The 26,336-nt window shown below is 36.3% G+C and overlaps 2 protein-coding genes and 4 non-coding genes across 6 annotated transcripts; 2 read left to right on the top strand and 4 right to left on the bottom strand.

The window, feature by feature from the left end:
• Positions 1-4,474: 4,474 nt before the first annotated feature.
• Positions 4,475-4,547, bottom strand: Trnav-uac. Its single transcript has one exon. It is a non-coding gene; the product is annotated as a tRNA-Val (tRNA).
• A 3,802-nt stretch (positions 4,548-8,349) lies between these two features.
• Positions 8,350-8,787, top strand: LOC113503950. The gene has a single exon (XM_026886096.1). The coding sequence runs from the start codon at positions 8,350-8,352 to the stop codon at positions 8,785-8,787; it is 438 nt and encodes a 145-aa protein (XP_026741897.1).
• A 1,111-nt stretch (positions 8,788-9,898) lies between these two features.
• On the bottom strand, positions 9,899-9,971 carry Trnaw-cca. The gene has a single exon. It is a non-coding gene; the product is annotated as a tRNA-Trp (tRNA).
• A 9,059-nt stretch (positions 9,972-19,030) lies between these two features.
• On the bottom strand, positions 19,031-19,103 carry Trnai-uau. Its single transcript has one exon. It is a non-coding gene; the product is annotated as a tRNA-Ile (tRNA).
• A 4,143-nt stretch (positions 19,104-23,246) lies between these two features.
• Positions 23,247-23,839, top strand: LOC113503951. Its single transcript, XM_026886097.1, has 2 exons — positions 23,247-23,667; positions 23,745-23,839. The coding sequence occupies exons 1-2, from the start codon at positions 23,247-23,249 to the stop codon at positions 23,837-23,839; spliced, it is 516 nt and encodes a 171-aa protein (XP_026741898.1).
• A 625-nt stretch (positions 23,840-24,464) lies between these two features.
• On the bottom strand, positions 24,465-24,537 carry Trnaw-cca. Its single transcript has one exon. It is a non-coding gene; the product is annotated as a tRNA-Trp (tRNA).
• Positions 24,538-26,336: the final 1,799 nt, after the last annotated feature.

Below are 26,336 nucleotides of genomic sequence, written 5' to 3' on the forward strand. Positions count from 1 at the left end.
GAATATTTAAAATCCAAGATGGCGGTTAAGTACAAAAAAAAATACTTTTTGTCATGGGTATCGTTTTCATTGGTTTCGAGGGTGCTAAAACCTAAAATTAGATAAAGAAATAAAAAAAACATGGCGGCTGGAAAAAATATAAACGTTTTTGTCACGGGTATCTGTTATTTTAACTGCGAATAGCGCCATCTGTGACAAAGGCACGATACTACGATACACAACTCCTTCCATCGCAAACGTTAGTGTTGACGTGGCGTCTTGTAGCTGTCGACACCTCTAGCGAGTTAGTACAGCAATGGTGTAATAGATGGCGCTAAACTCAATTTAAAAAATATTTTCAAAAATCGGCAAAACTGAAGTGGATTTACAAAATACAGCTATCAGAGGCGCTCAGGATTTTTTTCTCACTTATAAACCGGATAGATTCGGAGATATAATCAAAAGAAGAAATTTTATAAAAAATGCAAAAAAACTAACTTCCCGTGGTTTTTAAGGTTCCGTACCTCGAAAGCCATATAGCGGAACCCTTCTAGCATCAGTTTGTTGCCTTTCCGCTAGTCTGTCCGTCAAGTCCTTTTTTCTCAGAAACGCGTGATGGTATCAAGCTGATATTAATACCGGATATTCAAGCCTACAGTCTCCTAAAGCTGTGAAAAAATTAAACTTCTAAGATAACGCAATAAAAAGTTACAGCTGTTTTATCGCTAAAAGTTTCGACACTCTACAGGGAATCAAAATACAATGTCAGATGCTGTCATGTCCGAGCCGGCCACAAAATTAAGAGAATTATTTACCATCATCCTGATATTTTGCCAACCATCTGACCCCTTAGAGTTATGGAATTAATTTCGTAATGCTTTATGTGAAGATATATATATCAGGATATGACATTAGCATATAATGATGACATATACAATGTTGCACTAATCTTAATTGAAGATAAAATTCATGAGATTGGCGATAAATCACTAACCGATTTTGGGCTACCTGTATCAAAAAGGATAAATGCACTTAAGCATCTGTGTTTACCAAGCAATTATTGTACAGCATCCCTTGCCCACCCTCAGCCGATGATGAACTATTTGAAGTCATCCTATTGGATTATAGGGGTCAGAAAATTTGGGCAAGCACCACGTAATAAAGTGTGTAACATGTGCAGAACAAAGAGCCAACACCAACAATCAATTGATGGGTTTCTACCATAGAAATCTAAATAACAAGGTAATAGAAATGGCATACACCGCGGCGATCTATCGAAACGCATGTCGCCGGTGGGCGGGGCTTCAACACATTCACAGCAAATAACTACGCCAATCACGCAAACATTAACATCGAGAAGACCAAGCAAACAACACTAGGCTGTACATCTATTGCAATAAGGTTGACTTTGACGTTGTATGGATTCACTAACTCACACAGTCATTACATTTTTTTGCATTAGGCGTAGTGATTACGTAAACTACACTAGGGATTGACTACGGGTCCGAAATATAATGAAAGACGAAATTATGAGTGACAATGTTTTTTGTTGTATTCTTCTATGGATTACATTATAATATGTACTTACAAAAAAAAAATCGCGGATTGACGGTTGACAAAAAAAAATATTATTAGGAAATACTTGGTAGGTAGATTTGGTATATACGGTGATTTTTTAGTCGTCTTACAAAAGCAGCCCAGTTCATGTATCCAATGACTAGTAAACGTTCATAATAAAAAAATGGGTTTTTATGAGATTTGGATAAATTTAAATTGCAATTTTTATTCAATGTTATGCTATAACGCAAGGCGTACTTTTCGAAACATTCAGTTGCGAGCGCGGTCCGAGCCGTAACAATGGAGAGGGGCGCGGGCGGCAAGTTATCATGCATGCAACTAATTTCATAGTGTATATTCGGCCTAAGTTGTAGGGTACCAATTTCGTTTACCCGTGGTAGACATCCACTTGTCTTTTGTATTTATTTCAATCCTGTGGGAATCTGAAATAAAAATATATTCAATAATATGTTCACAAAAACAAACGACTATTAAAATTGTTACTTTTCGTATACAATGTTCATTTTGGATAATTTGTCCGCACTTAACCACATCACTATTTCCGACAGTTTTGTGCGGCCGTACCACTATAAATACGATCGTATTGAAAATCTGAGGCACGGCAGTGCCCCTGCCAAGTCTCGAGCAAAACGGGCACGGCCGTACCATCTTTTCTCGAAGCGATTCGCGGCTGTTTCGCCCCCCCTGTATCTTCGACGTGGACAAAGCTAGGAGTTTAGCTTTTCGGGGAATAATAGTAGGCATTAGAACAAGCTTAAGTTCGAAATTACATGCCAATTGAATTAATGGTTTTAGGAGTTACGGTCGATCAAAGTTACACCATTTTGTCACTCACTGACTCACTGACTCACTGACTCACTGACAGATCATCAAAAATCTAAGGTACTTCTAGCAGACTTAGAAACTTCAAATTTTGCACCAAGATAGGTCCTTAGCCACATATAAAGGAAAAATTATAAAAACATTAAAAAATAATATGCCATAGAAAACAATTTTATATTTGCGGTTGGCAAGAACATTATGTATGGATTTTGACTGCATTGTTAACTTTGTTCGTTGTTTAAGTACCTATTCAATTGGATGAATACATACATAGAATAGAAAAGAATAATATAAATGTAATACACAGACTATCATTAATACAAATTAATACATAAAATTCATAATTCATTAAATTAATAAATCTAAAACTCCATTGTATTGCGATAAATATTGTATGCGCGCTCGATAGATGGCGTTGTACGTGTCTGAATCGCGCTATGGTTTCGTTACAAAGCGCAGTCTAAGTAGTACTTCAGAATAATTCGATAATTTTCATCTGATAGCGCCACCTGTCTATGAAAAACCATTTCGAAACTAAAAAATATTGTAGTGATAATTGATATTCGGAGAACTTTACGTGTTATTTAGTTTAGTTTAGCTATAGTTTGTAAGTTAGTAGATATATATATGCATATATATATAAGTTTAAGCTTGTTTACATTAGAAGTAACGAAGTCTCAGAGAAGAAACAAAAGAGATAGAGATAGAGAATGGGTTCTAAGCAAAGCAGTAGCTGAAGTCCTAGAAATTATGACACCTAAAAAAAAAGAAGAAATACACTTACAAAAAATAAATGAGATCCCACCAAAAACATTACATGTAAAAAAATGCCAAGTCTCTCGATGCAGTCTTTCCATCGTAAAAAGTTTTGAGATCTCATAGAAGCCAAGTCCTATTCAAAATATTTTGTAGTTATAAATCAACATTTAGTAATTGTATCAATAGTTTTCTTTATATTATAATTATAGTGACTTGGCAATGAGCACAAATTAAAAGCTGCTTGATGCCTGGTATTATGTGCAAATGTTACTGACGAGACCAGTGATCAGATTATTTGTTATGTGTGAATCATGATGGTCACTACCGACTACATGCTCCAATACAATAATTAAGAATACCTTACGGGCCATCGCTTTATGAAAGTAAATGAATCGAGAGTACACTAAGACTGACTGCCGTTGCCGAAATTCGGTTGGGACGACACGGATAAACCAAAAGAAAATTAATTTTGTGATATTAATGTTTACGCATGCGGTGTGTGTAACTTTCAACTCCTACAAATATGCCGTTTTATTTGTTTCTTCTTGTGCTCATTGCCAAGTCACTATAATTATAATATAAAGAAAACTATTGATACAATTACTAAATGTTGATTTATAACTACAAAATATTTTGAATAGGACTTGGCTTCTATGAGATCTCAAAACTTTTTACGATGGAAAGACTGCATCGAGAGACTTGGCATTTTTTTACATGTAATGTTTTTGGTGGGATATTATTTTTCGTTATACATTTCTCTTTTTACAACGGTGCATTTCCGTTAGTCTCTTACTGCAGAGGCAATGGTTAGTAAAGAATGCAATTGTTGCAGGATGGTGCGATATTCATATGGTTTATAATGAAGGTTATGTTTTGAAATTTAATTTTGCAATAACATCAATATTACTGCAATAATTTACTCACCGATAAAATGTTATCTATTTATTTATGTTATTACACGATGCAGATGAATTTCCAGCCTGAGAAACGCCGCAAAACACCATTTTTAGTGGTTCTTGCTGTGACAACGTTCCGCGAGCGACTGAGCGTAAGTTCGCGCGCTGGTGTCGTCCAAGACACCAGTGTGGCGACAAGGTCACGCGGCGTTGGCACTTCTATTACCTTGTTATTTAGATTTCTGTGCTCGCATGTAATTTTGCCGATTTTGGTTTGAAGCTGGCACAATATCCAAATTGTCATTACACGGCACTGGCAAAACGTGCTGACAATATACGACACAAAGAAACATAGAATAATATTAATTACTGATTAATGAATAAACATCACGAAACATTGACAAAATATCAAAAAGGAGGCATGTGTGGAAAACGATATATGGCCCGTGTGGGGATCGAACCCACGACCTTCGTACTGTAAGCACGACGCTCTCTCAACTGAGCTAACGGGCCGTGGTGAACATATTTCAAATTACCGACTACAAGGCGGAGAAAATCAATAAAACCAGTATTCGAAACTCTTTTGAGATAATCAGTATAATAGTTTAAAAAAACACGCTTTTTATAGAAAACCGAACTAAACAATAAATTTAAATTAAGAAAATAGTGTGAAAAAAAATTTATTTTCTACTTTTTAGTTTGGCTTATTTATAATAGCTTGTTTTTTTTTTAATTTTAAACTATTGCACGACTCATGATGCGAAGCATCAGAGAGTGCTTTACGATCGATTTTTTTTTATATAAATTAACAAAAATCAAATTTTGCAAATTAAACAATGGAATAATTTTATCAAATTAGTGTATTGTCATCGGTCCTCAATAAATCTACAAAGTTTGAACGAAATCTGGCCGTTTAAAGTGGGTCCAAATCGCGCCCAAAGAAGTCGGTTACAAACAAACATACAGGTGAAGCTAATAAAAAGCGTGTAAAAACAGCTTTTCTTGTAATCACTTTTTAGCTTTAAGGCGACGTTTAGACTTATAAATTGTCATTTTTGTGCATTGTGATACGTAAATGAACGAAAACTATGGAACAACCGCCTACATTTCGCTCACAATATTGCCGGCGAGTGATGGGAAATCAACCTAACTGTGATAATTACAAAAGATGAAGAACTACAAAAAGGGTTCTCTGAGAATTAGCGGAGAGTATTATGAGTTGGTTTCGAGGACATGACTGAGTTAGAGGCACAGAATACGTGGGTTTGAGTTTCCAATTTTGAGGAAGTTCCGTGTAAATTGTAGATAAATACTGTACTATACATAGAATATTTTCGCTTTAACTGTGAGAGTTTTGTGTCTGTACGTCTTGAGAAGTTGTAAAATTTTGATTTGTACTTGTAACCCATTTTGCTCCCCGCACCGCTTTTTCATATAGCACCAAGGCTAAAGCAAAACAGATTTATCCTGAAATATGCATCGCCATTGGTTTCATTATACCTCGCAGCCTCTATCAACAACCCTCCTTTTGTTTAACGCCATCTAATGACATGACTCTGAATGATTGACTGGGTGAAGCGGCGAAGCGCGGCGCGCGCCCTATGAACTAATTGACGACAAAAATCTTCACTATCTGCCATTGCTTCTATCATGACATTTTTTTTGGCTTTTCTTTATCATTTTTAATTATTATTTTGAACGAATAAAGTAATCATTGTAGAATAAGAACACTGACGCCCCAACCTTGCTTCTTAAACATGCGGCCTGACCAGATTTGGTGGGTTTTCGGTCCTTTAGCTCCGAGAAACCAATATAATATTAATTTCTGCTACGGAACCCGTCATGGTCGAGTCTGACTCGCATTTTATTTCTTTAGCGCCATCTGTGACAAAGGCACGCAACTACGATACACAACTCCTTCCATCGCAAACGTTAGTGTTGACGTGGCGTCTAGTCGCGCTCTACACCTCTAGCGAGTTAGTACAGCAATGGTGTAAAAGATGGCGCTAAACTCAATAAAAAATATTTTAAAAAATCGGCAAAAATGAAGTGGATTTACAAAATACAGCTATCAGAGACGCTCAGGATTTTTTTTCTCACATATAAACCGGATACTTTTGGAGATATGATCAAAAGAAGAAATTTTATAAAAAATGCAAAAAATCTGACTTCCCGTGGTTTTTAAGGTTCCGTACCTCGAAAGCCATATAGCGGAACCCTTCTAGCATCAGTTTGTTGCCTTTCCGCTCGTCTGTCTGTCTGTCCTTTTTTCTCAGAAACGCGCGGAGGTATCAAGCTGATATTTCTACCGGATATTCAGGCCTACAGTCTCCTAAAGCTATGAAAAAAATAAACTTCTAAGAGCAATACACTAAAAAGATACAGCTGTTTTATCGCTAAAAGTTTCGACACTCTACAGGGAATCAAAATACAATGTCAGATGCTGTCATGTCCGAGCCGGCCACAAAATTAAGAGAATTATTTACCATCATCCTGATATTTTGCCAACCATCTGACCCCTTAGAGTTATGGAATTAATTTCGTAATGCTTTATGTGAAGATATATTGAACATAATGCGTAATGACAATCAGGATATGACATTAGCATATAATGATGACATATACAATGATGGACTAATCTTAATTGAAGATAAAATTCATGAGATAGGCGATAAATCACTAACCGATTTTGGGCTACCTGTATCAACAAGGATAAATTCACTTAAGCATCTGTGTTTACGAAGCAATTATTGTACAGCATCCCTTGTGCGCGATAGATGGCGTTGACATCTATCGCGTTTGAATCGCGCTGTGGTTTGTCAAGAAAAATATAAGTGTCAATATTGACAAGAAAAACAATAAAATGTGCATGTTCTAGAACAGCACACCGGAGTTTTATTTTTATCCATAATTCTCACGAGTGTACTATAAAGGTGAATTCCTTAAATGCGATCTCGGTATTTAACATCGGTCCTAGATCGAGCCGGATCATACGGACAGTTTTTTCCATCCAAGTGTACCTGCAGTGGATCGCTGCGCAAGGTACACAGTTCGCCCACAAGCGGCGACAGCTTTGCCCAGCTTGGATAACGAGCTGAGCCAGCACCGGCGGAGCAGTACAAGTAGTGGCCACAGAGGGCGCCACTCTCAGATCAACACAACGCATTGGAGGACAGCAAGGTGACGCAGCCGCGGAGATCAAGCGACGTCACAGGTGACGACACGTGCAGTTCAGCAAGCAGCCGCAGGGGGCGCCACCGGCAGATTCCGTATAAGTGTTTGTGTGAAGTGCATTTTGTGAGAACACTTTCTTTACTTATAAGGTCGTTCATGTAACTGGCCAATCAGTTCAAGATTCAAAGAATTTGAACTCTATTTCATCAAAGATTTAAACTTAGAAAATGGAAGGATTGATAAATGTTTTAAAAGATCAACAAAGCACACATCTTTACTATGGAAAACGTTCGTGGCTAACAGGACGTCTGAAATCCTGACCTCCATGAAAGCGTCTCAGAGGTTTCACGTTTCCACTAAGGACAACCCAGGAGACTGCGCCTCTAGAGGAATACTGCCCAGTTCCCTTAAAGTGCAACCCATAATTTATAATAGGCCAAGTAATGTTTGTAGTACAGATTTAGAAGAGTTAACAAAGACACACGTAGCAGTGCTCCCAGATAGTTCCTTATTCGAACGATTCTCAAGATTAGGAAAATTGGTTCGAGTTGTTGCATACTGCCGAAGGCTTTTAAAGGAAAATCAAATATACAGGATGGGATATTTACAAAAGGTAGAACTAGATAGTGCACTCTAATGTTGTATAAGAAAAACACAAGGAGAACTGTTTACAACAGAATATAAGGAATTGAAGGACAAAGGATATGTATCTAAGGGTAGCCCGTTAATATCACCCTGCTCCTATCTGGACAACAAGAGCATAATCCGAGTAAGAGGTAGACTGGAGAAATCACAACTGAGTGAACAAATGATAAATCCCATTGTTTTGCCACGTTCCAGTAGCCTTACCCTATTGATCATAGCTGATGCAGAATGTAAACCCTCCACGGTGGTCCTCAGCTGATGATGAACTATTTAAGGTCATCCTATTGGATTATAGGGGTCAGAAAATTGGTCAAGTACCACGTAATAAAGTGTGTAACATGTGCAGAACAAAGAGCCAACACCAATTGATTACGCGAGGCCAATTAACTTAAGATCAACTAAAGATCGAGGTCACCGTTCATACAATGACATGATCACTCAAGCCTTCTTAGCAGCGTTTAGACGTTTTGTGTCTAGACGAGGTCATTGTGCCAAAATGTGGAGTGATAATGGCACCACATTCGTAGGTGCCTCAAGGGAGTTGCAACAATTAAAGGCCATCCAACCGACCATAGCCGAACAGCTCGAGGCTAATGGTACCGAGTGGCACTTCATTCCTCCTCATAGTCCCAACTTTGGAGGACTTTGGGAGGCCGGAGTGAAGTCCACAAAGTTTCACTTGAAACGAGTGATTGGTGACGCGACACTCACGTACGAAGAACTGACTACGCTTCTTAGTCAGATAGAAGCGTGTTTAAACTCACGGCCCATGAGTACAATCAATGTCGACGATCCTGGTGAACCAATGCCATTAAAGCCTGGACATTTTCTAATTGGAGAGCCATTAGCGAATGTACCAGATTATGGCAATTCATCCAACGCATGCTACAAGAGTTTTGGAGACGTTGGTCTCACCAGTATTTGGCTACGTTGATGAATCGCTATAAATGAGCGTCCAAAACGGATGAACCAAAAATTTGAGACTTTGTTCTAGTCAAAGAAGACGATTTACCGCCAAGTCGTTGGTTGATGGGTAGAATAGTAGACAACCATCCTATGTAGCTATGAGCTATGTAGCTACATAAGAAAGTTATAGACTAATTTTACTATTTTATTTCAAGTGTTTCAATTTATAATAATTTATGTTCATTTGTAAGTTCATAGTCTATAATAACTGTGAAATCTTTTTATTTAAATTTGTGACTGTAGTTAGTAAAGAGTTAACCTCGATGTGTAGTCTTAAGTTCAAACTGTATTTTAAAGTTCAATTTTTAAGTTTAACTCACTCTGATGATGAACAATTTAGTTCATTAACCGACTTCAAAAAAAGGAGGAGGTTCTCAATTCGACTGTATATTTTTTTTTTATGTTTGTTACCTCGTAACTTGCGATTGGGTGAACCGATTTTCATGATTCTTTTTTATTTGAAAGCTTGTGCTTCCCGTGTGGTCCCATTATCACCATTTCAATATCTGATGATGGGATCTTGTAGAAATCGGGGGAACTCTTCAATAAATAACAGCAGATTAACCGCAATTGTTGCTATAGCATATCTAAGCATTGTTTACGCCATCACACAACATATTATCACACCTGTACTCACTACAAAGGTTATAAAAACTATTTCGAAAAAAAAAAATGTTCAAGGGCACTTACAAAGCTTTACAAAAAACGCAATACTGAAACTAAAATAAACATAATTAGATGTTTGTTCTGATGAGATATTCGGTTATTCAAAATGGCCTCCATAGTTAACATCACTCTCAAATGGTAACAGACTGGGTGGAGGCTTTCGAACAAATATCACTGGGAATTCTGGGCAGTTTCACGGGGGCAAAGAACTCATTTGGGCAGCGCGTTTAGTAGGCCTACCCATACTAAAAATCACTAACTTTCCACTAAAAAGTGAAAAATGAAATTATTATAAGACTTAGTTACTTATATAAATGCCTTTGTTATGTATATTATTTTGGTAACATAACTTGTGTAAACTTCATCTTAAAAGAAATAATATTAAAAGTAACAAAAGGTTTTATGCTTCTGGGTGGCCACGACAGGATTCGAACCTGCGACCGCCGATGCTGGGATCGGTCGCTCTGACCTCTGAGCTACGCGGCCGGTGAAACATTAATTCAAATTTACCTTCCGATGAACGTAGCCGGAAATCAGCAATGCAATATGGAACGTAGCACTCTAGACATAGAGTACAATTTAGCAATCCCCGCTGTAACGAGAATCGCGGGCACGTGACGGTTTTCTATAGGCAGCGAAACAAATGAAAATTGGTTTGGCACCGACTTCAAAAAGTATAAGTTTGAAATAGAGGTGTATATTATAATATACTTAATATAAATTATTTTATTTTTTACCTAAAAAATAGTGTATATGTCTTTCTGTTTTTCTTAATAAGATTTTTGTTTTAGAAGGACGTTCCTTCAGTAACGTCCTTGGTGGGCGGTATGTTTACGAAGCATCCCTTGTGCGCGATAGATGGCGTTGACATCTATCGCGTTTGAATCGCGCTATGGTTTGTCAAGAAAAATATAAGTGTAAATGTTGACAAGAAAAAACAATAAAATGTGCATGTTCTAGAACAGCACACCGGAGTTTTATTTTATCCATAATTCTCACGAGTGTACTATAGAGGTCAATTCCTTAAATGCCATCTCGGTATTTAACAACCTTTCGCGGTTGATCGCGAAAGGTTTGGTATAAAGCGATAAACTATATACTAATATTATAAATGCGAAAGCATCTCTCGTCCACCAAATAAAAATATATACATATATATCGTATTACGGAACACAAATACAAACACAAATATCAAAAACGCACCTTTGCGTCGGTCGTTTACAAACTGTCAGCTGTAATGGCGTCAGATAATGACATTGAGATTGCAACTTGACAATGACAAAAACAAAAGACACGGCAATGACGTCACGTCGATAATGAAAAAGAAAGACTGATAGTTAGAAAGAGAAAGATAATCATTCAAAAAAATATTCAGATATATTTTACCGTTTATCAATTTGATATCAAAACAAAAGACATGACAGTGACGTCACGTCGAAAATGAAAGAGATGGAGCACAAAAAGAACGGGACATAGAACTACAGCCACTAGCAACATGTGTTCAAAAATGTAGCAAATTGCCTTATAAATAAGGTTGACAATATCTTATGCTAATACAAACAAAAGACACGTCAGTGACGTCATGCTCGAAATGAAAGAGAAAAGTAGACAATTAGAAAGAGAACGGTAGTTCATCCCACCACGAGAAAAAGTGTAACTCAGAGATTAGCATTGCAGAGGTCTTAAAACAAAACACACGCCAATGACGTCATGCCCAAAATGAAAGAGAGAGATTCAAAATAAGAGCGAGAAGTAAAACTACAGGCGCTGAGGACACAATATGCTCAAAATTGTATCATATTTCTAAAGCTATAAGGTTGATTGTCATTTGGTCATTCGACAACCACAAGAAGAATAAAAAAAGTAATCTAAATTATTTTTAAAGTTATTTAATTAAAATGGAGTAAATATTAATTGAACTTTATGCCTTAGACGATAAGTCATATTTTGGGGTAAATTAGCTTAAGGGATCAAAATAAAATTAATTTATTGATTTTTAAGTGAATATTAATTTATTATTTAAGTAACGCCGGAATTCGAACAATATATTATAATTTTAAAATTCTTTTTTAAATTATCACGCACTTATGTCTATCTCTTTTTGACACGCTTTTTTAATCTTTACACTGTCTCTTTCCTTTTTGACATGACGTCACTGGCGTGTGTTTTGTTTCTGTTCAAGTCTCACAGCTTGGGATATCAAAACGTGAAATTTCAATAAAATAATGTTTTCTTGTATACCGTTCTCTGTCTGGTTGTTGTTCTATCTCTTTCATTTCGGGCATGACGTCACTGGTGTGTGTTTTGTTTGAAATCGCAAACCTTTATCCAAGTAAGCACAAGTCATTTACGAGGAAATGAATTTGTAGCGATTTTTTAGCTTTTGTGAATTTTAAGTTTGTTTGTTGAACGCTCTGATCTCAGAAATTCTCAAAGGATTTGTTTTTGATTAACATAGTGTAATAAACTCTCTCTCAACTCGTGTTAATATTCAGGAAATTATTAAAACTGCTTACTTTGAATAACGATTATATTACTCACACTCGTAAATTACAACTTTTCATTTCATTCGACGAGATGTCCGAACAGAATGCGTTTTCTCCTTCTCTTTTCAAAATTCCCGCCCAGTCACATTTTTCTCGACCGAACATCAGAGACCAACGAAATAATGGCATTCTGCCTCTATTAACATACTTATATTTTTTTTTAATAAATATAATTTAACATGACAAATTTATTAAAAACATATTAAATTATTATAAATTCATTACAATAGTGTTATTTAATTTCATTAAATATCTTTGGGAATCACTGCTTGAACATAAATTTGCAGAAAAATAATAAAAACTACCAATGTATTGAAATTATTTTCAACTTTCATTTCCCAAAGTAAAAATGGACGAAGTCGCGTACATATTTAGTTAGGTACCCACTATTTTATGCGACCCATAAAAAAAGAAATAAACGAGTGACTGTAAATTACAATTTCAAGCGTCAATATTTATAAATTAGGGTATCTATAGAGAAAGGAATATGGTACAAAATCATCCAAAACGAGCCTCCTCGTGTGCCGTGCTCTGAGACTTGTAATATAAGTAGGTCTTATATTAAGTTAGCACTAAGACTTCGTCCTGGGCACTATCCGTCAGCAAGGTTTGCATTTCTAATGAAGAAGACAGCATCACCCAATTGTGAATAATGCAATAAAGTTGAGGACGTGCAGCATTTGCTGATGGATTGTGTCAGGAATAACAGGGAAAGGGAGTCACTGATTGAGGAATTCAAATTAAACATTTTGGTTGTTGGTCTTCTCATAATTAGGGTTCCGTACCTCAAAAGGAAAAAACGGAACCCTTATAGGATCACTTTGTTGTCCGTCCGTCCGTCTGTCCGTCCGTCCGTCCGTCCGTCTGTCAAGACCCTTTTTCTCGGGAACGCGTGGAGGTATGAAGCTGAAATTTATATCAATTACTCAGGTCTACTGTCCCTTGAAGCTGTGAAAAAATCAAACTTCTAAGGCAACGCAATCAAAAGATACAGCCGTTTATGCCGCAAATTTTCGACACTTGCAAGGGAATCAAAACCTACAGGGTGCTTCCCGTGAACTCAGAATCTTGAAATTTGGTACGAAGCAACGTCTTATACCATAGATAAAGGAAAAATTGTAAAAACCATAAATTTTTAGTTACATCACATAATATTTTTTTTTTAATAATTTTAAACTTACTACCTATTTCCTCATAAACGCGTAGAGGTATTAAATTGAAATTCATACCAAATACTCAGGTCTATAATACCTTTAAGCTGTAACAAAATCAAACTTCTATGTCAACGCAATCAAAAGAAACAGCAATTTAAGCTGCATATTTTGAAACGCGCGAGTACTCGCAAGGGAATCAAAACCTAAAGGGTACTTCCAGTCGACCTAGAATCTTGAAATTTGGCATGAAGCAACGTTTTACAATCGAGTCATATATATTTATATGACTCGATTGTCGTAATGAACGAACTTTGTAAACCTTGCAGGTTTGTACGGAACCCTCGGTGCGCGAGTCCGACTCGCACTTGGCCGGTTTTTTTTTTTTTGTCAAATTCTGTTTCAGAAATTACTATACGAATATGTGGTCTGGTTCGAGTCTGTAATCAGTGATTCCCTATTCAGTAGCGTGTAAGTGAATTTAGTATAAGGTACAATGGGGTTGACGTATCCGTGTGGATAAAAACCCCTTAAATATGAAAAAGAGTAAAAAAAAAAACTAAATTATGTTGGACAGCGCCAGGCTGGGGAGTTTGTTACGACCTACGGCCGCCGTAAGGTCGGGCCTGCGGGTGGCGGGAGGGGACCCTGTCACTCGATCAGCCAGCAGGCCGAGGAGAGGGGCGCGTCGTCCTGCACACCCGTTCTTATTAGGAGTGAGGGGTGGGCTTCTTACACCTGTAATGAATTTATAATTATTTAACATGTTTTTAATAAATTTGTTATGTTAAATTATATTTATTTTTTTTTAAAAAAGTATTAGTTTGTTAAAAGAGGCAGAATGTCATTATTTCGTTAGTCTCTGATGTTCGGTCGAGAAAAATGTGACTGGGCGGGAATTTTGAATAGAGAAGAAGAAGGGGATTCTGTTCGGACATCTCGTGGAAGGACATAAAAAGTTGTAATTTATGAATGTGAATAATATAACTGTTATTTCAAGTAAGCTGTTTTAATAATTTCCCGAATAGTAACACAAATATTGAGAGAATTCATTACAATTCAGAAGCGGAAAAAGGTAGTATCAGCCAGGACGGTCAGAAGGCATATAGTGGAGGCAAAATGTGTAGGGAGAGAGTTGCACGTATAGGTCCGTTACTGAAGAAAGAAAATAAGCCAGACTGGAGTTTGCAAGAAAGTTTGGACTGTTGCTCAATGGAAAAATGTGCTATTTTCTGGTGAGACCAAGATAAATTTAATTTCTTCAAATGGCAGACAATGCGTCCGAAGGCCTATGAATTCGACCCTGAATCCAAAACACACAAAAAAGCAGGCGAAACATGGAGGAGGCAATATGCAAAATTTGTGACTGTTTCTCAGGACATGGAGGAGGGTCTATAGAAAGAAATAAGGAAGACTAGACCAGTTTCAATAAAAATAAATATTAGAAGAGACGATGATACCGCATGCTGAAGAAGTGTTGCCAGTGTCGTGGACGTTTCAACAAGATAACGACTCGATTCGAAACCAAGAAAAACCAATACTTTACTAAAATCAGCTGTTCAACGAATTCCGAGCTGTTTGGAATAATATTCCTTTAGAAACGTGCAATGATTTGCTTGCATCGATGCCCCGCCGATGTCAAATGGTTTTAACTAACAAAGTGTAATGAATTTATATTTATTCAATATGTTTTTAATAAATTTGTCATGTTAAATTATATTTGTTAAAAAAAAAGTATTGGTATGTTAATAGAGGCAGAATGCCATTATTTCGTTAGTCTCTGATGTTCGGTCGAGAAAAATGTGACTGGGCGGGAATTTTGAAAAAAGAAGGAAAAAACGCATTCTGTTCGGACATCTCGTCGAATGAAATGAAAAGTTGTAATTTACGAGTGTGAGTAATATAATCGTTATTCAATGTAAGCAGTTTTAATCATTTCCTGAATTCTAACACGAATTGAGAGAGGAGTTCATTACAAAAGGAAACCATCATAGTTGTTAGAATATCGATTTCTCATTTTTTTTTGTTTATTTTAATATTGTAACATAACAATTTTAAATAATAAACATTTAATTTAAATATTTCCCGGCATTTTTATTTTTGTAGTAAAAACTGAACATGTCCCTAATTAGTTGTCCACAAATGAGTCAATAATGAGAAAACAGCTGTGACGTATATATTAAAAAAAGAGATGACGAGTACCTACTATTGCCTTTCCTGACTACAAAATATTTCGAAAACTAGTCAATGTTGTTGTTGTCAATGGTAAAAGGTTCACTATCTTCATTTAGGAATGATTTCTTGACCCTCATCGAAACGCTTGAGGTTTCCTGATAAAGCGTCCCTGATTAGTGGACCACGACTGTATACACCATGTTACGGAACACAAATAAACAAAAACGCACCTTTGCGTCGTCAGCTGTAACGGCGTTAGATAATGACATTGAGATTGCAACTTTATATCTAACGCAGTAAGATTAATATTCTTGTGCACACGTGATGTCGTATTCCAGTAAAAACAAAACACACGCCAATGACGTCACGTCGAAAATGAAAGAGAAAGACTGATAGTTAGAAAGAGAAAGACAATCAAGTGAGAAAAAATATTCATACAAAATTTTCCATTTCTCAATTTGATATCAAAACAAAAGACATGACAGTGACGTCACGTCGAAAATGAAAGAGATGGAGCACAAAAAGAACGGGACATAGAACTACAGCCACTAGCAACATGTGTTCAAAAATGTACCAAATTGCCTTATAAATAAGGTTGACAATATCTTATGCTAGTACAAACAAAAGACACGTCAGTGACGTCATGCTCGAAATGAAAGAGAAAAGTAGACAATTAGAAAGAGAACGGTAGTTCATCCCACCACGAGAAAAAGTGTAACTCAGAGATTAGCATTGCAGAGGTCTGAAAACAAAACTCACGCCAATGACGTCATGCCCAAAATGAAAGAGAGAGATTCAAGATAAGAGTGAGAAGTAAAACTACAGGCGCTGAGGACACAATATGCTCAAAAATGTATCATATTTCTAAAGCTATAAGGTTGATTGTCGTTTGGTCATTCGACAACCACAAGAAGAATAAAAAAAATAATCTAAATTATTTTTAAAGCTATTTAATTAAAATGGAGTAAACATAAATTGAACTTTATGCCTTAGGGAATCTTATAAGATTGACTCACAATAAACATTCTTTTGGCTATTAACTTTATTCCAAAACAAAACATTTTTGCGAAGCTGTTTTCGTTGAGATGGTACTTATCCTTATCTATATATTAATGCGTGATGCCAAAACTTTGACCCCTTTTTACAAAAATTGCGCGGACGCAGGAGCATAAAATTTGGCACACTTATAGTTTATGTGCAGGAGAAGTGCAGAACGCTAATATTTTTCAATAATAATGCTTATAAAGTACATTAAATCAATAAATAAAACATTACCCACACTACCATGCATTTCACACACACATGTCATGTTTCTTTTATATTTCATTTTGACCATAGACATAGAGTACTGACATTGACATATCAAACATATATATATTTGCCTATACATACTCTGTGGTCAAATGGTTTCTTTTGATTTTCATTTTGTGCATAGTCATAGAGTACTCAAACAAAAGTTTTATTTGCCTTATTTAATATATAAAAAAGATTTTAATAATAATGCATAAAAACTACATTAAATCAGTTAATAAAACATGATACTAACCAGCATGCATTTGACACACGCATACATACTCTGTGGGGTCTGTGGTCAAATAGTTTCTTTTGTCTATTATAGACATAGTTGAAAATTTTGTTTCCTGTAGTTTTATTGAATGTTTAAACTTTTAAAGTTATTTAAAGTTCAAACATTATAAAAAAATGTTTGAATATTATATTTTAATAGAGTATATTAAGTCACTTACAATTTAAATTTATTATATGGTCGAATTTCGACCACTGGGCGACCACTAGTCAAAATAAATACGATTACTGTGACAAGTATTCAATGTTTCTTTCAAACGCTTATTCCAAAGTGATTCATAACGATGGTATGAATGCTTATTACTGCACTGCTCCCGTGCGAACCCGGGGCGGGTCGCTAGTGCGAATATAATACGAGTTTCCATAAAACTAACCAATTAGTCCGTCCCTTGAAAAAATATTGATACTTACGTAGTTTTTTAAATCACAGAAACGTACAAGTAAAGAGTGAGTCAAAATTAAACATTACTTTCGTGATTATTTTTTAATCTAAAAACCTTCGTGCCTCAATCGAGTCTAAAATGACATAGTCTTGCATTCAAATATCATCGAAATACATTCCACTTATAAAGTTATTTTAAGCTTCATTAATGTAAAATATACTTTATTGTTTCAGGGTAGAGTTCAATTATGATTACACTACACTATTTCAAATTAAAAATAAAATGGTATTCTGAGCTTCTTCAGTCAAATAAGAAATTAATTGGTCATTTTACTATCAAAGACAAATTTTAAAGTGAGACATATTCCTTATGACTTAAGGTTTAATTTAGCATGTATGATGAAATTTTAAATTTATTTATATTTTCAGTTTTAGTTTAAGTAACGCCGGAATTAGAAAACTATATTTTAAAATTATTTTTTAATTTATCACGCACTTATATCTTTCTCTTTTTAACACGCTTTTTTAATCTTTACACTGTCTCTTTCATTTCGGGCATGACGTCACTGACGTGTGTTTTGTTTTCTCGGCGTCACTGGTACAATTTGTTGTGGAAGATCTATCTTACCACTAAAGGATAAAATACACTTTTTTGTCTCGTTCTAATATCATATCTATCTCTTTCATTTTTGACATGACGTCACTGGCGTGTGTTTTGTTTCTGTTCAAGTCTCACAGCTTGGGATATCAAAACGTGAAATTTCAATAAAATAATGTTTTCTTGTATACCGTTCTCTGTCTGGTTGTTGTTCTATCTCTTTCATTTCGGGCATGACGTCACTGGCGTGTGTTTTGTTTGAAATCGCAAACCTTTATCCAAGTAAGCAAAAGTTATTTACGAGGAAATGAATTTGTAGCGTTTTTTTTAGCTTTTGTGAATTTTAAGTTTGTTTGTTTGAACGCTCTGATCTCAGAAATTCTCAAAGGATGTTCTTTTGATAAACATAGTGTTATTTAATTTCATTCAATATCTTAGGGAATCACTGTTTGAACATAAATCTGCAGAAAAATAATAAAAACTACCAATGTATTGAAATTATTTTCAACTTTCATTTCCCACAGTAAAAATGGACGAAGTCGCGTACATATTTAATTAAATACTATTTTTTATGCGACGCATAAAGAAAACGAAATAAACGAGTGACTGTAAATTACAATTTCAAGTGTCAAAATGTATAAATTAGGGTTATATAATGAGTGAGTGAGCGGCTGACTGTAAATGCCAACAGTATCGCAATGCGAGCCGTTTCTAGTTTCATAGAAGGTCGCAGTTCTAACCTAACCTAACAGTAAACTTCAGTCGTAACTGGAGGCTCGCCCTGTCCTTTGACAGACAGACAGAGACACTTTCGCATGTATAATATTTGTGAGTATGGATTTCAGTAAAAGTTTACACGCAGACCACGTTGTGGGCAGCAGCTAGTTATAATTAATCATCTCGCATGTAATTTTGCCGATTTTGGTTTGAAGCTGGCACAATATCTAAATTGTCATTACACGGCACTGGCAAAACGTGCTGACAATATACGACACAAAGAAACATATTTTGCATACAGTTTATAGAATAATATTAATTACTGATTAATGAATAAACATCACGAAACATTGACAAAATATCAAAAGGAGGCATGTGTGGAAAACGATATATGGCCCGTGTGGGGATCGAACCCACGACCTTCGCACTATAAGCACGACGCTCTCTCAACTGAGCTAACGGGCCGTGGTGAACATATTTCAAATTACCGACTACAAGGCGGAGAAAATCAATAAAACCAGTCTTCGAAACTCTTTTGAGATAATCAGTATAATAGTTTTAAAAAACACGCTTTTTATAGAAAACCGGACTAAAAAAATAATTTAAATTAAGAAAATAGTGTTAAAAAAAAATATTTTTTACTTTTTAGTTTGGCTTATTTATAATAGCTTGTTTTTTTTAATTTTAAACTATTGCACGACTCATGATGCGAAGCATCAGAGAGTGCTTTACGATCGATTTTTTTTATATAAATTAACAAAAATCAAATTGTGGAAATTAAAAATGGAATAATTTTATGAAATTAGTGTATTGTCATCGGTCCTCAATAAATCTACAAAGTTTGAACGAAATCTGGCCGTTTAAAGTGGGTCCAAATCGCGCCCAAAGAAGTCGGTTACAAACAAACATACAGGTGAAGCTAATAAAAAGCGTGTAAAAACAGCTTTTTTTGTAATCACTGTTTAGCTTTAAGGCGACGTTTAGACTAATAAATTGTCATTTTTGTGCATTGAGATACGTAAATGAACGAAAAGTATGGAACAACCGCCTACATTTCGCTCACAATATTGCCGGCGAGTGATGGGAAATCAACCTAACTGTGATAATTACAAAAGATGAAGAACTACAAAAAGGGTGCGGGTCTTCAAAAAAGAAGAAAGTGAAAAAAAATAAAAAGAGAGCCATCAGACACGAACAGTTTGGATAACGATGACAGACGAACTAAGTAAAGCATAAAGATGAAGATGGTAATTACAATGTCGAGAGAAATGTTTGAGATTGGATTAGAAACAGACACAACCTCACAGGAAAAAAGTGCTTGCAAAATTAATTGAGGCACACGAGATGTCAAAATACATTACGGGTAAGGTTTTAATTGAAATATTTACATCTCCAAAACTAAATCCAAGACAGTGTTCACGCTTTGTTATTATGGATGAAGATAATAACAATGAATACTCACTGTAAATGTTAATATTCTTGCGTTCATTTGTCAGATTTAAATCACTTTCACGCCTTTGAAGATGCTCGTTACAATAGGTAGAAGCTTTCTCGGACCACTATTTAAGGATTGCAGCATAATTAACGTAATTACATACACAACGTCACTATGACAATTCTGACAGTAGAAATTTATGAAAATGTGAACTTATTGATTGTCTGTGCCAGCTGAAGAGAGACTCGCTGTAACTTTGAGGTACGTTAACAAAATAAGTAATTTCAGAGGGTGTTTATTTTGATTAAAATACAATGTTATTTTAGTGTTAATGCATTTTCTTTTCATTTTTTTAATGCATTGGCAGCATGAATTTAATTTGTCCTCCTGGCAAATATAAACTTCTGAATGATCATTAGAATCAGGTGCAAACTGTGAAATGTATGACTGAACACTACTCGAGGCTGAGTCTTCATCATGTACCGGACTGTGTGTATGTAGAAGAGTGAAGGTTAGTTTTAGGACTTGGCTGTGGCGGTGGTGAGGAGACATTTGGGTTTGATTTGAAAATGAGATCTCGTAGATGCAATAGATTCAAAGAAACAATTGCTTCTTAAACAAGCGGCCTGACCAGATTTGGTGGATTTTCGGTCGCGTAGCTCCGAGAAACCAATATAATATTAATTTCTGCTACGGTACCCGTCATGGTCGAGTCTGACTCGCATTTATTATTTTGACTGCGAATAGCGCCATCTGTGACCAAGGCACGATACTACGATACACAACTCCTTCCATCGCAAACGTTAGTGTTGACGTGGCGTCGCGCTCTACACCTCTAGCGAGTTAGTACAGCAATGGTATAATAGATGGCGCTAAACTCAATAAAAATATTTTAAAAATTGGCAAAAATGAAGTGGATTTACAAAATACAGCTATCAGAGACACTCAGGATTTTTTTTCTCACTTATAAACCGGATAGATTCGGAGATATGATCCAAAGAAGAAATGTTATAAAAAATGCAAAAAAAAACTGACTTCCCGTGGTTTTTAAGGTTCCGTACCTCGAAAGCCATATAGCGGAACCCTTCTAGCATCAGTTTGTTGCCTTTCCGCTTGTCTGTCTGTCAAGTCCTTTTTTCTCAGAAACGCGCGGAGGTATCAAGCTGATATTTATACCGGATATTCAGGCCTACAGTCTCCTAAAGCTGTGAAAAAATTACTTCTAAGACAACGCAATAAAAAGTTACAGCTGTTTTATCGCTAAAAGTTTCGACACTCTACAGGGAATCAAAATACAATGTCAGATGCTGTCATGTCCGAGCCGGCCACAAAATTAAGAGAATTATTTACCATCATCCTGATATTTTGCCAACCATCTGACCCCTTAGAGTTATGGAATTAATTTCGTAATGCTTTATGTGAAGATATATTGAACAGAATGCGTAATGAGAATCAGGATATGACATTAGCATATACTGATGACATATACAATGATGCACTAATCTTAATTGAAGATAAAATTAATGCGATAGGCGATAAATCACTAACCGATTTTGGGCTACGTGTATCAAAAGGGATAAATTCACTTAAGCATCTATGTTTACGAAGCAATTATTGTACAGCATCCCTTGTGCGCGATAGATGGCGTTGACATCTATCGCGTTTGAATCGCGCTATGGATTGTCAAGAAAAATATAAGTGTCAATATTGACAAGAAAAACAATAAAATGTGCATGTTCTAGAACAGCACACCGGAGTTTTATTTTTATCCATAATTCTCACGAGTGTACTATAAAGGTGAATTCCTTAAATGCCATCTCGGTATTTAACATTGGTCCTAGATCGAGCCGGATCATACGGACAGTTTTTTCCATCCAAGTGTACCTGCAGTGGATCGCTGCGCAAGGTACACAGTTCGCCCACAAGCGGCGACAGCTTTGCCCAGCTTGGATAACGAGCTGAGCCAGCACCGGCGGAGCAGTTCAAGGAGTGGCCACACAGAGCACCTCTCTCAGATCAACACAACGCATTGGAGGACAGCAAGGTGACGCAGCCGCGGAGATCAAGCGACGTCACAGGTGACGACACGTGCAGTTCAGCAAGCAGCCGCAGGGGGCGCCACCGGCAGATTCCGTATAAGTGTTTGTGTGAAGTGCATTTTGTGAGAACACTTTCTTTACTTATAAGGTCGTCCATGTAACGGGACAATCAGTTCAAGATTCAAGCAACTCTATTTCATCAAAGATTTAAACTTAGAAAATGGAAGGATTGATAAATGTTTTAAAAGATCAACAAAGCACACATCTTTACTATGGAAAACTTTCGTGGCTAACAGGACGTCTGAAATCCTGACCTCTATGAAAGCGTCTCAGAGGTTTCACGTTTCCACTAAGGACAACCCAGCAGACTGCGCCTCTAGAGGAATACTGCCCAGTTCCCTTAAAGTGCAACCCATAATTTATAATAGGCCAAGTAATGTTTGTAGTACAGATTTAGAGGAGTCAACAAAGACACACGTAGCAGTGCTCCCAGATAGTTCCTTATTCGAACGATTCTCAAGATTAGGAAAATTGGTTCGAGTTGTTGCATACTGCCGAAGGCTTTTAAAGGAAAATCAAATATACAGGAAGGGATATTTACAAAAGGTAGAACTAGATAGTGCACTCGAATGTTGTATAAGAAAAACACAAGGAGAACTGTTTACAACAGAATATAAGGAATTGAAGGACAAAGGATATGTATCTAAGGGTAGCCCGTTAATATCACCCTGCTCCTATCTGGACAACAAGAGCATAATCCGAGTAAGAGGTAGACTGGAGAAATCACAACTGAGTGAACAAATGATAAATCCCATTGTTTTGCCACGTTCCAGTAGCCTTACCCTATTGATCATAGCTGATGCAGAATGTAAACCCTCCACGGTGGTCCTCAGCTGATGATGAACTATTTAAGGTCATCCTATTGGATTATAGGGGTCAGAAAATTGGTCAAGTACCACGTAATAAAGTGTGTAACATGTGCAGAACAAAGAGCCAACACCAATTGATTACGCGAGGCCAATTAACTTAAGATCAACTAAAGATCGAGGTCACCGTTCATACAATGACATGATCACTCAAGCCTTCTTAGCAGCGTTTAGACGTTTTGTGTCTAGACGAGGTCATTGTGCCAAAATGTGGAGTGATAATGGCACCACATTCGTAGGTGCCTCAAGGGAGTTGCAACAATTAAAGGCCATCCAACCGACCATAGCCGAACAGCTCGAGGCTAATGGTACCGAGTGGCACTTCATTCCTCCTCATAGTCCCAACTTTGGAGGACTTTGGGAGGCCGGAGTGAAGTCCACAAAGTTTCACTTGAAACGAGTGATTGGTGACGCGACACTCACGTACGAAGAACTGACTACGCTTCTTAGTCAGATAGAAGCGTGTTTAAACTCACGGCCCATGAGTACAATCAATGTCGACGATCCTGGTGAACCAATGCCATTAAAGCCTGGACATTTTCTAATTGGAGAGCCATTAGCGAATGTACCAGATTATGGCAATTCATCCAACGCATGCTACAAGAGTTTTGGAGACGTTGGTCTCACCAGTATTTGGCTACGTTGATGAATCGCTATAAATGAGCGTCCAAAACGGATGAACCAAAAATTTGAGACTTTGTTCTAGTCAAAGAAGACGATTTACCGCCAAGTCGTTGGTTGATGGGTAGAATAGTAGACAAACATCCTGGTGATGATAATATCACCCGCGTCGTCACGTAACGCACTAGTTCTACAATAAAAATACCTACATCGGAAATATGTATTTTACCGGTAGTTACGAAAGAAAGTTATCGACTAATTTTACTATTTTATTTCAAGTGTTACAATTTATGATAATTTAAATTTGAGATTGTAGTTAGTAAAGAGTTAACCTCGATGTGTAGTCTTAAGTTCAAACTGTATTTTAAAGTTCAATTTTTAAGTTCAACTCACTCTGATGATGAACAATTTAGTTCATTAACCGACTTCAAAAAAAGGAGGAGGTTCTCAATTCGACTGTATATATTTTTTTTTATGTTTGTTACCTCGTAACTTGCGATTGGGTGAACCGATTTTCATGATTCTTTTTTAATTTGAAAGCTTGTGCTTCCCGTGTGGTCCCATTATCACCATTTCAATATCTGATAATGGGATGTTGTAGAAATCGGGGGAACTCTTCAATAAATAACAGCAGATTAACCGCAATTGTTGCTATAGCATATCTAAGCATTGTTTACGCCATCACACAACAAATTTACTTATATAAATGCCTTTGTTATGTATATTATTTTGGTAACATAACTTGTGTAAACTTCATCTTAAGAGAAATAATATTAAAAGTAACAAAAGGTTTTATGCTTCTGGGTGGCCACGACAGGATTCGAACCTGCGACCGCCGATGCTGGGATCGGTCGCTCTGACCTCTGAGCTACGCGGCCGGTGCAACGTATATTCAAATTTACCTTCCCATGAACGTAGCCGGAAATCAGCAATGCAATATGGAACGTAGCACCCTAGACATAGAGTACAATTTAGCGATCCCCGCTGTAACGAGAATAGCGGGCACGTGACGGTTTTCTATAGGCAGGGAATCAAATAGTAAACTGTAGAGCAAAAGTTGCGAGGACTTAAAATGAATCCGATTTTAAACATTCCTCGTGTTATCATCAAACACGCGGACGAGGTCGCGGGCAACAGCTAGTATCTAATAAAGCAGTTCTTTCTGTCATGAAAATTGGTTTGACACCGACTTTTAAAAATTATAAAGTTTGAAATAGAGGTGTATATTATAATATACTTAATATAAATTATTTAATTTTTTACCTAAAAAATAGTGTATATGTCTTTCTGTTTTTTTTTTTGTAAGCATTTTTGTTTTAGAAGGACGTTCCTTCAGTAACGTCCTTGGTGGGCGGTATGTTTACGAAGCATCCCTTGTGCGCGATAGATGGCGTTGACATCTATCGCGTTTGAATCGCGCTATGGTTTGTCAAGAAAAATATAAGTGTAAATGTTGACAAGAAAAAACAATAAAATGTGCATGTTCTAGAACAGCTCACCGGAGTTTTATTTTTATCCATAATTCTCACGAGTGTACTATAAAGGTGAATTCCTTAAATGCCATCTCGGTATTTAACAACCTTCCGCGGTTGATCGCGAAAGGTTTGGTATAAACCGATAAACTATATACTAATATTATAAATGCGAAAGCATCTCTCGTCCACCAAATAAAAATATATATACCGTATTACGGAACACAAATATCAAAAACGCACCTTTGCGTCGGTCGTTTACAAACTGTCAGCTGTAATGGCGTCAGATAATGACATTGAGATTGCAACTTTATATCTAACGCAGTAAGATTAATATTCTTGTGCACACGTGATGTCGTATTCCAGTAAAAACAAAAGACACGGCAATGACGTCACGTCGAAAATGAATGAGAAAGACTGATAGTTAGAAAGAGAAAGACAATCAAGTGAGAAAAAAATATTCATATAAATTTTTCCGTTTCTCAATTTGATATCAAAACAAAAGACATGACAGTGACGTCATGCCCAAAATGAAAGAGAAAGAGCACAAAAAGAACGGAATATAGAACTACAGCCACGAGCAACATGTGTTCAAAAATGTACCAAATTGCCTTATAAATAAGGTTGACAATATCTTATGCATATACAAACAAAAGACACGTCAGTGACGTCATGCTCGCAATGAAAGAGAAAAGTAGACAGTTAGAAAGAGAACGGTAGTTCATCCCACCACGAGAAAAAGTGTAACTCAGAGATTAGCATTGCAGAGGTCTTAAAACAAAACACACGCCAATGACGTCATGCCCAAAATGAAAGAGAGAGATTCAAAATAAGAGTGAGAAGTAAAACTACAGGCGCTGAGGACACAATATGCTCAAAATTGTATCATATTTCTAAAGCTATAAGGTTGATTGTCATTTGGTCATTCGACAACCACAAAGAAAAGATTACAAAAATAATCTAAATTATTTTTAAAGCCGTTAGTATCTAAAATGGAGGAAATATAAATTGAAGTTTATGCCTTAGACGATAAGTCATATTTTCGGGTAAATTATTTTAAGGGCACAAAATAAAATTAAAAATTAATTTATTGATTTTTAAGAGAATATTAATTTAATATTTTGTATTATAATTTTAAAATAATGTTTCACAATTTTCACAAACGGAATTGAGCTTTATGTCCGAGCAGTAGTGTTCAAAGTTGT

This window comes from Trichoplusia ni, chromosome 20 (genome assembly GCF_003590095.1).
Source record: "Trichoplusia ni isolate ovarian cell line Hi5 chromosome 20, tn1, whole genome shotgun sequence".
Taxonomy (NCBI): domain Eukaryota; kingdom Metazoa; phylum Arthropoda; class Insecta; order Lepidoptera; family Noctuidae; genus Trichoplusia; species Trichoplusia ni.

What these genes read in the sequence shown, in the direction of transcription:
- LOC113503951 (XM_026886097.1), top strand. Translation starts at nt 23,247, where the DNA reads ATGTGGAGTGATAATGGCACCACATTCGTAGGTGCCTCAAGGGAGTTG. An exon ending in TGGAGACGTTGGTCTCACCA is followed by an intron (nt 23,668 to 23,744) that starts GTATTTGGCTAC and finishes ACTTTGTTCTAG; the next exon opens with TCAAAGAAGACGATTTACCG.
- LOC113503950 (XM_026886096.1), top strand. Translation starts at nt 8,350, where the DNA reads ATGTGGAGTGATAATGGCACCACATTCGTAGGTGCCTCAAGGGAGTTG.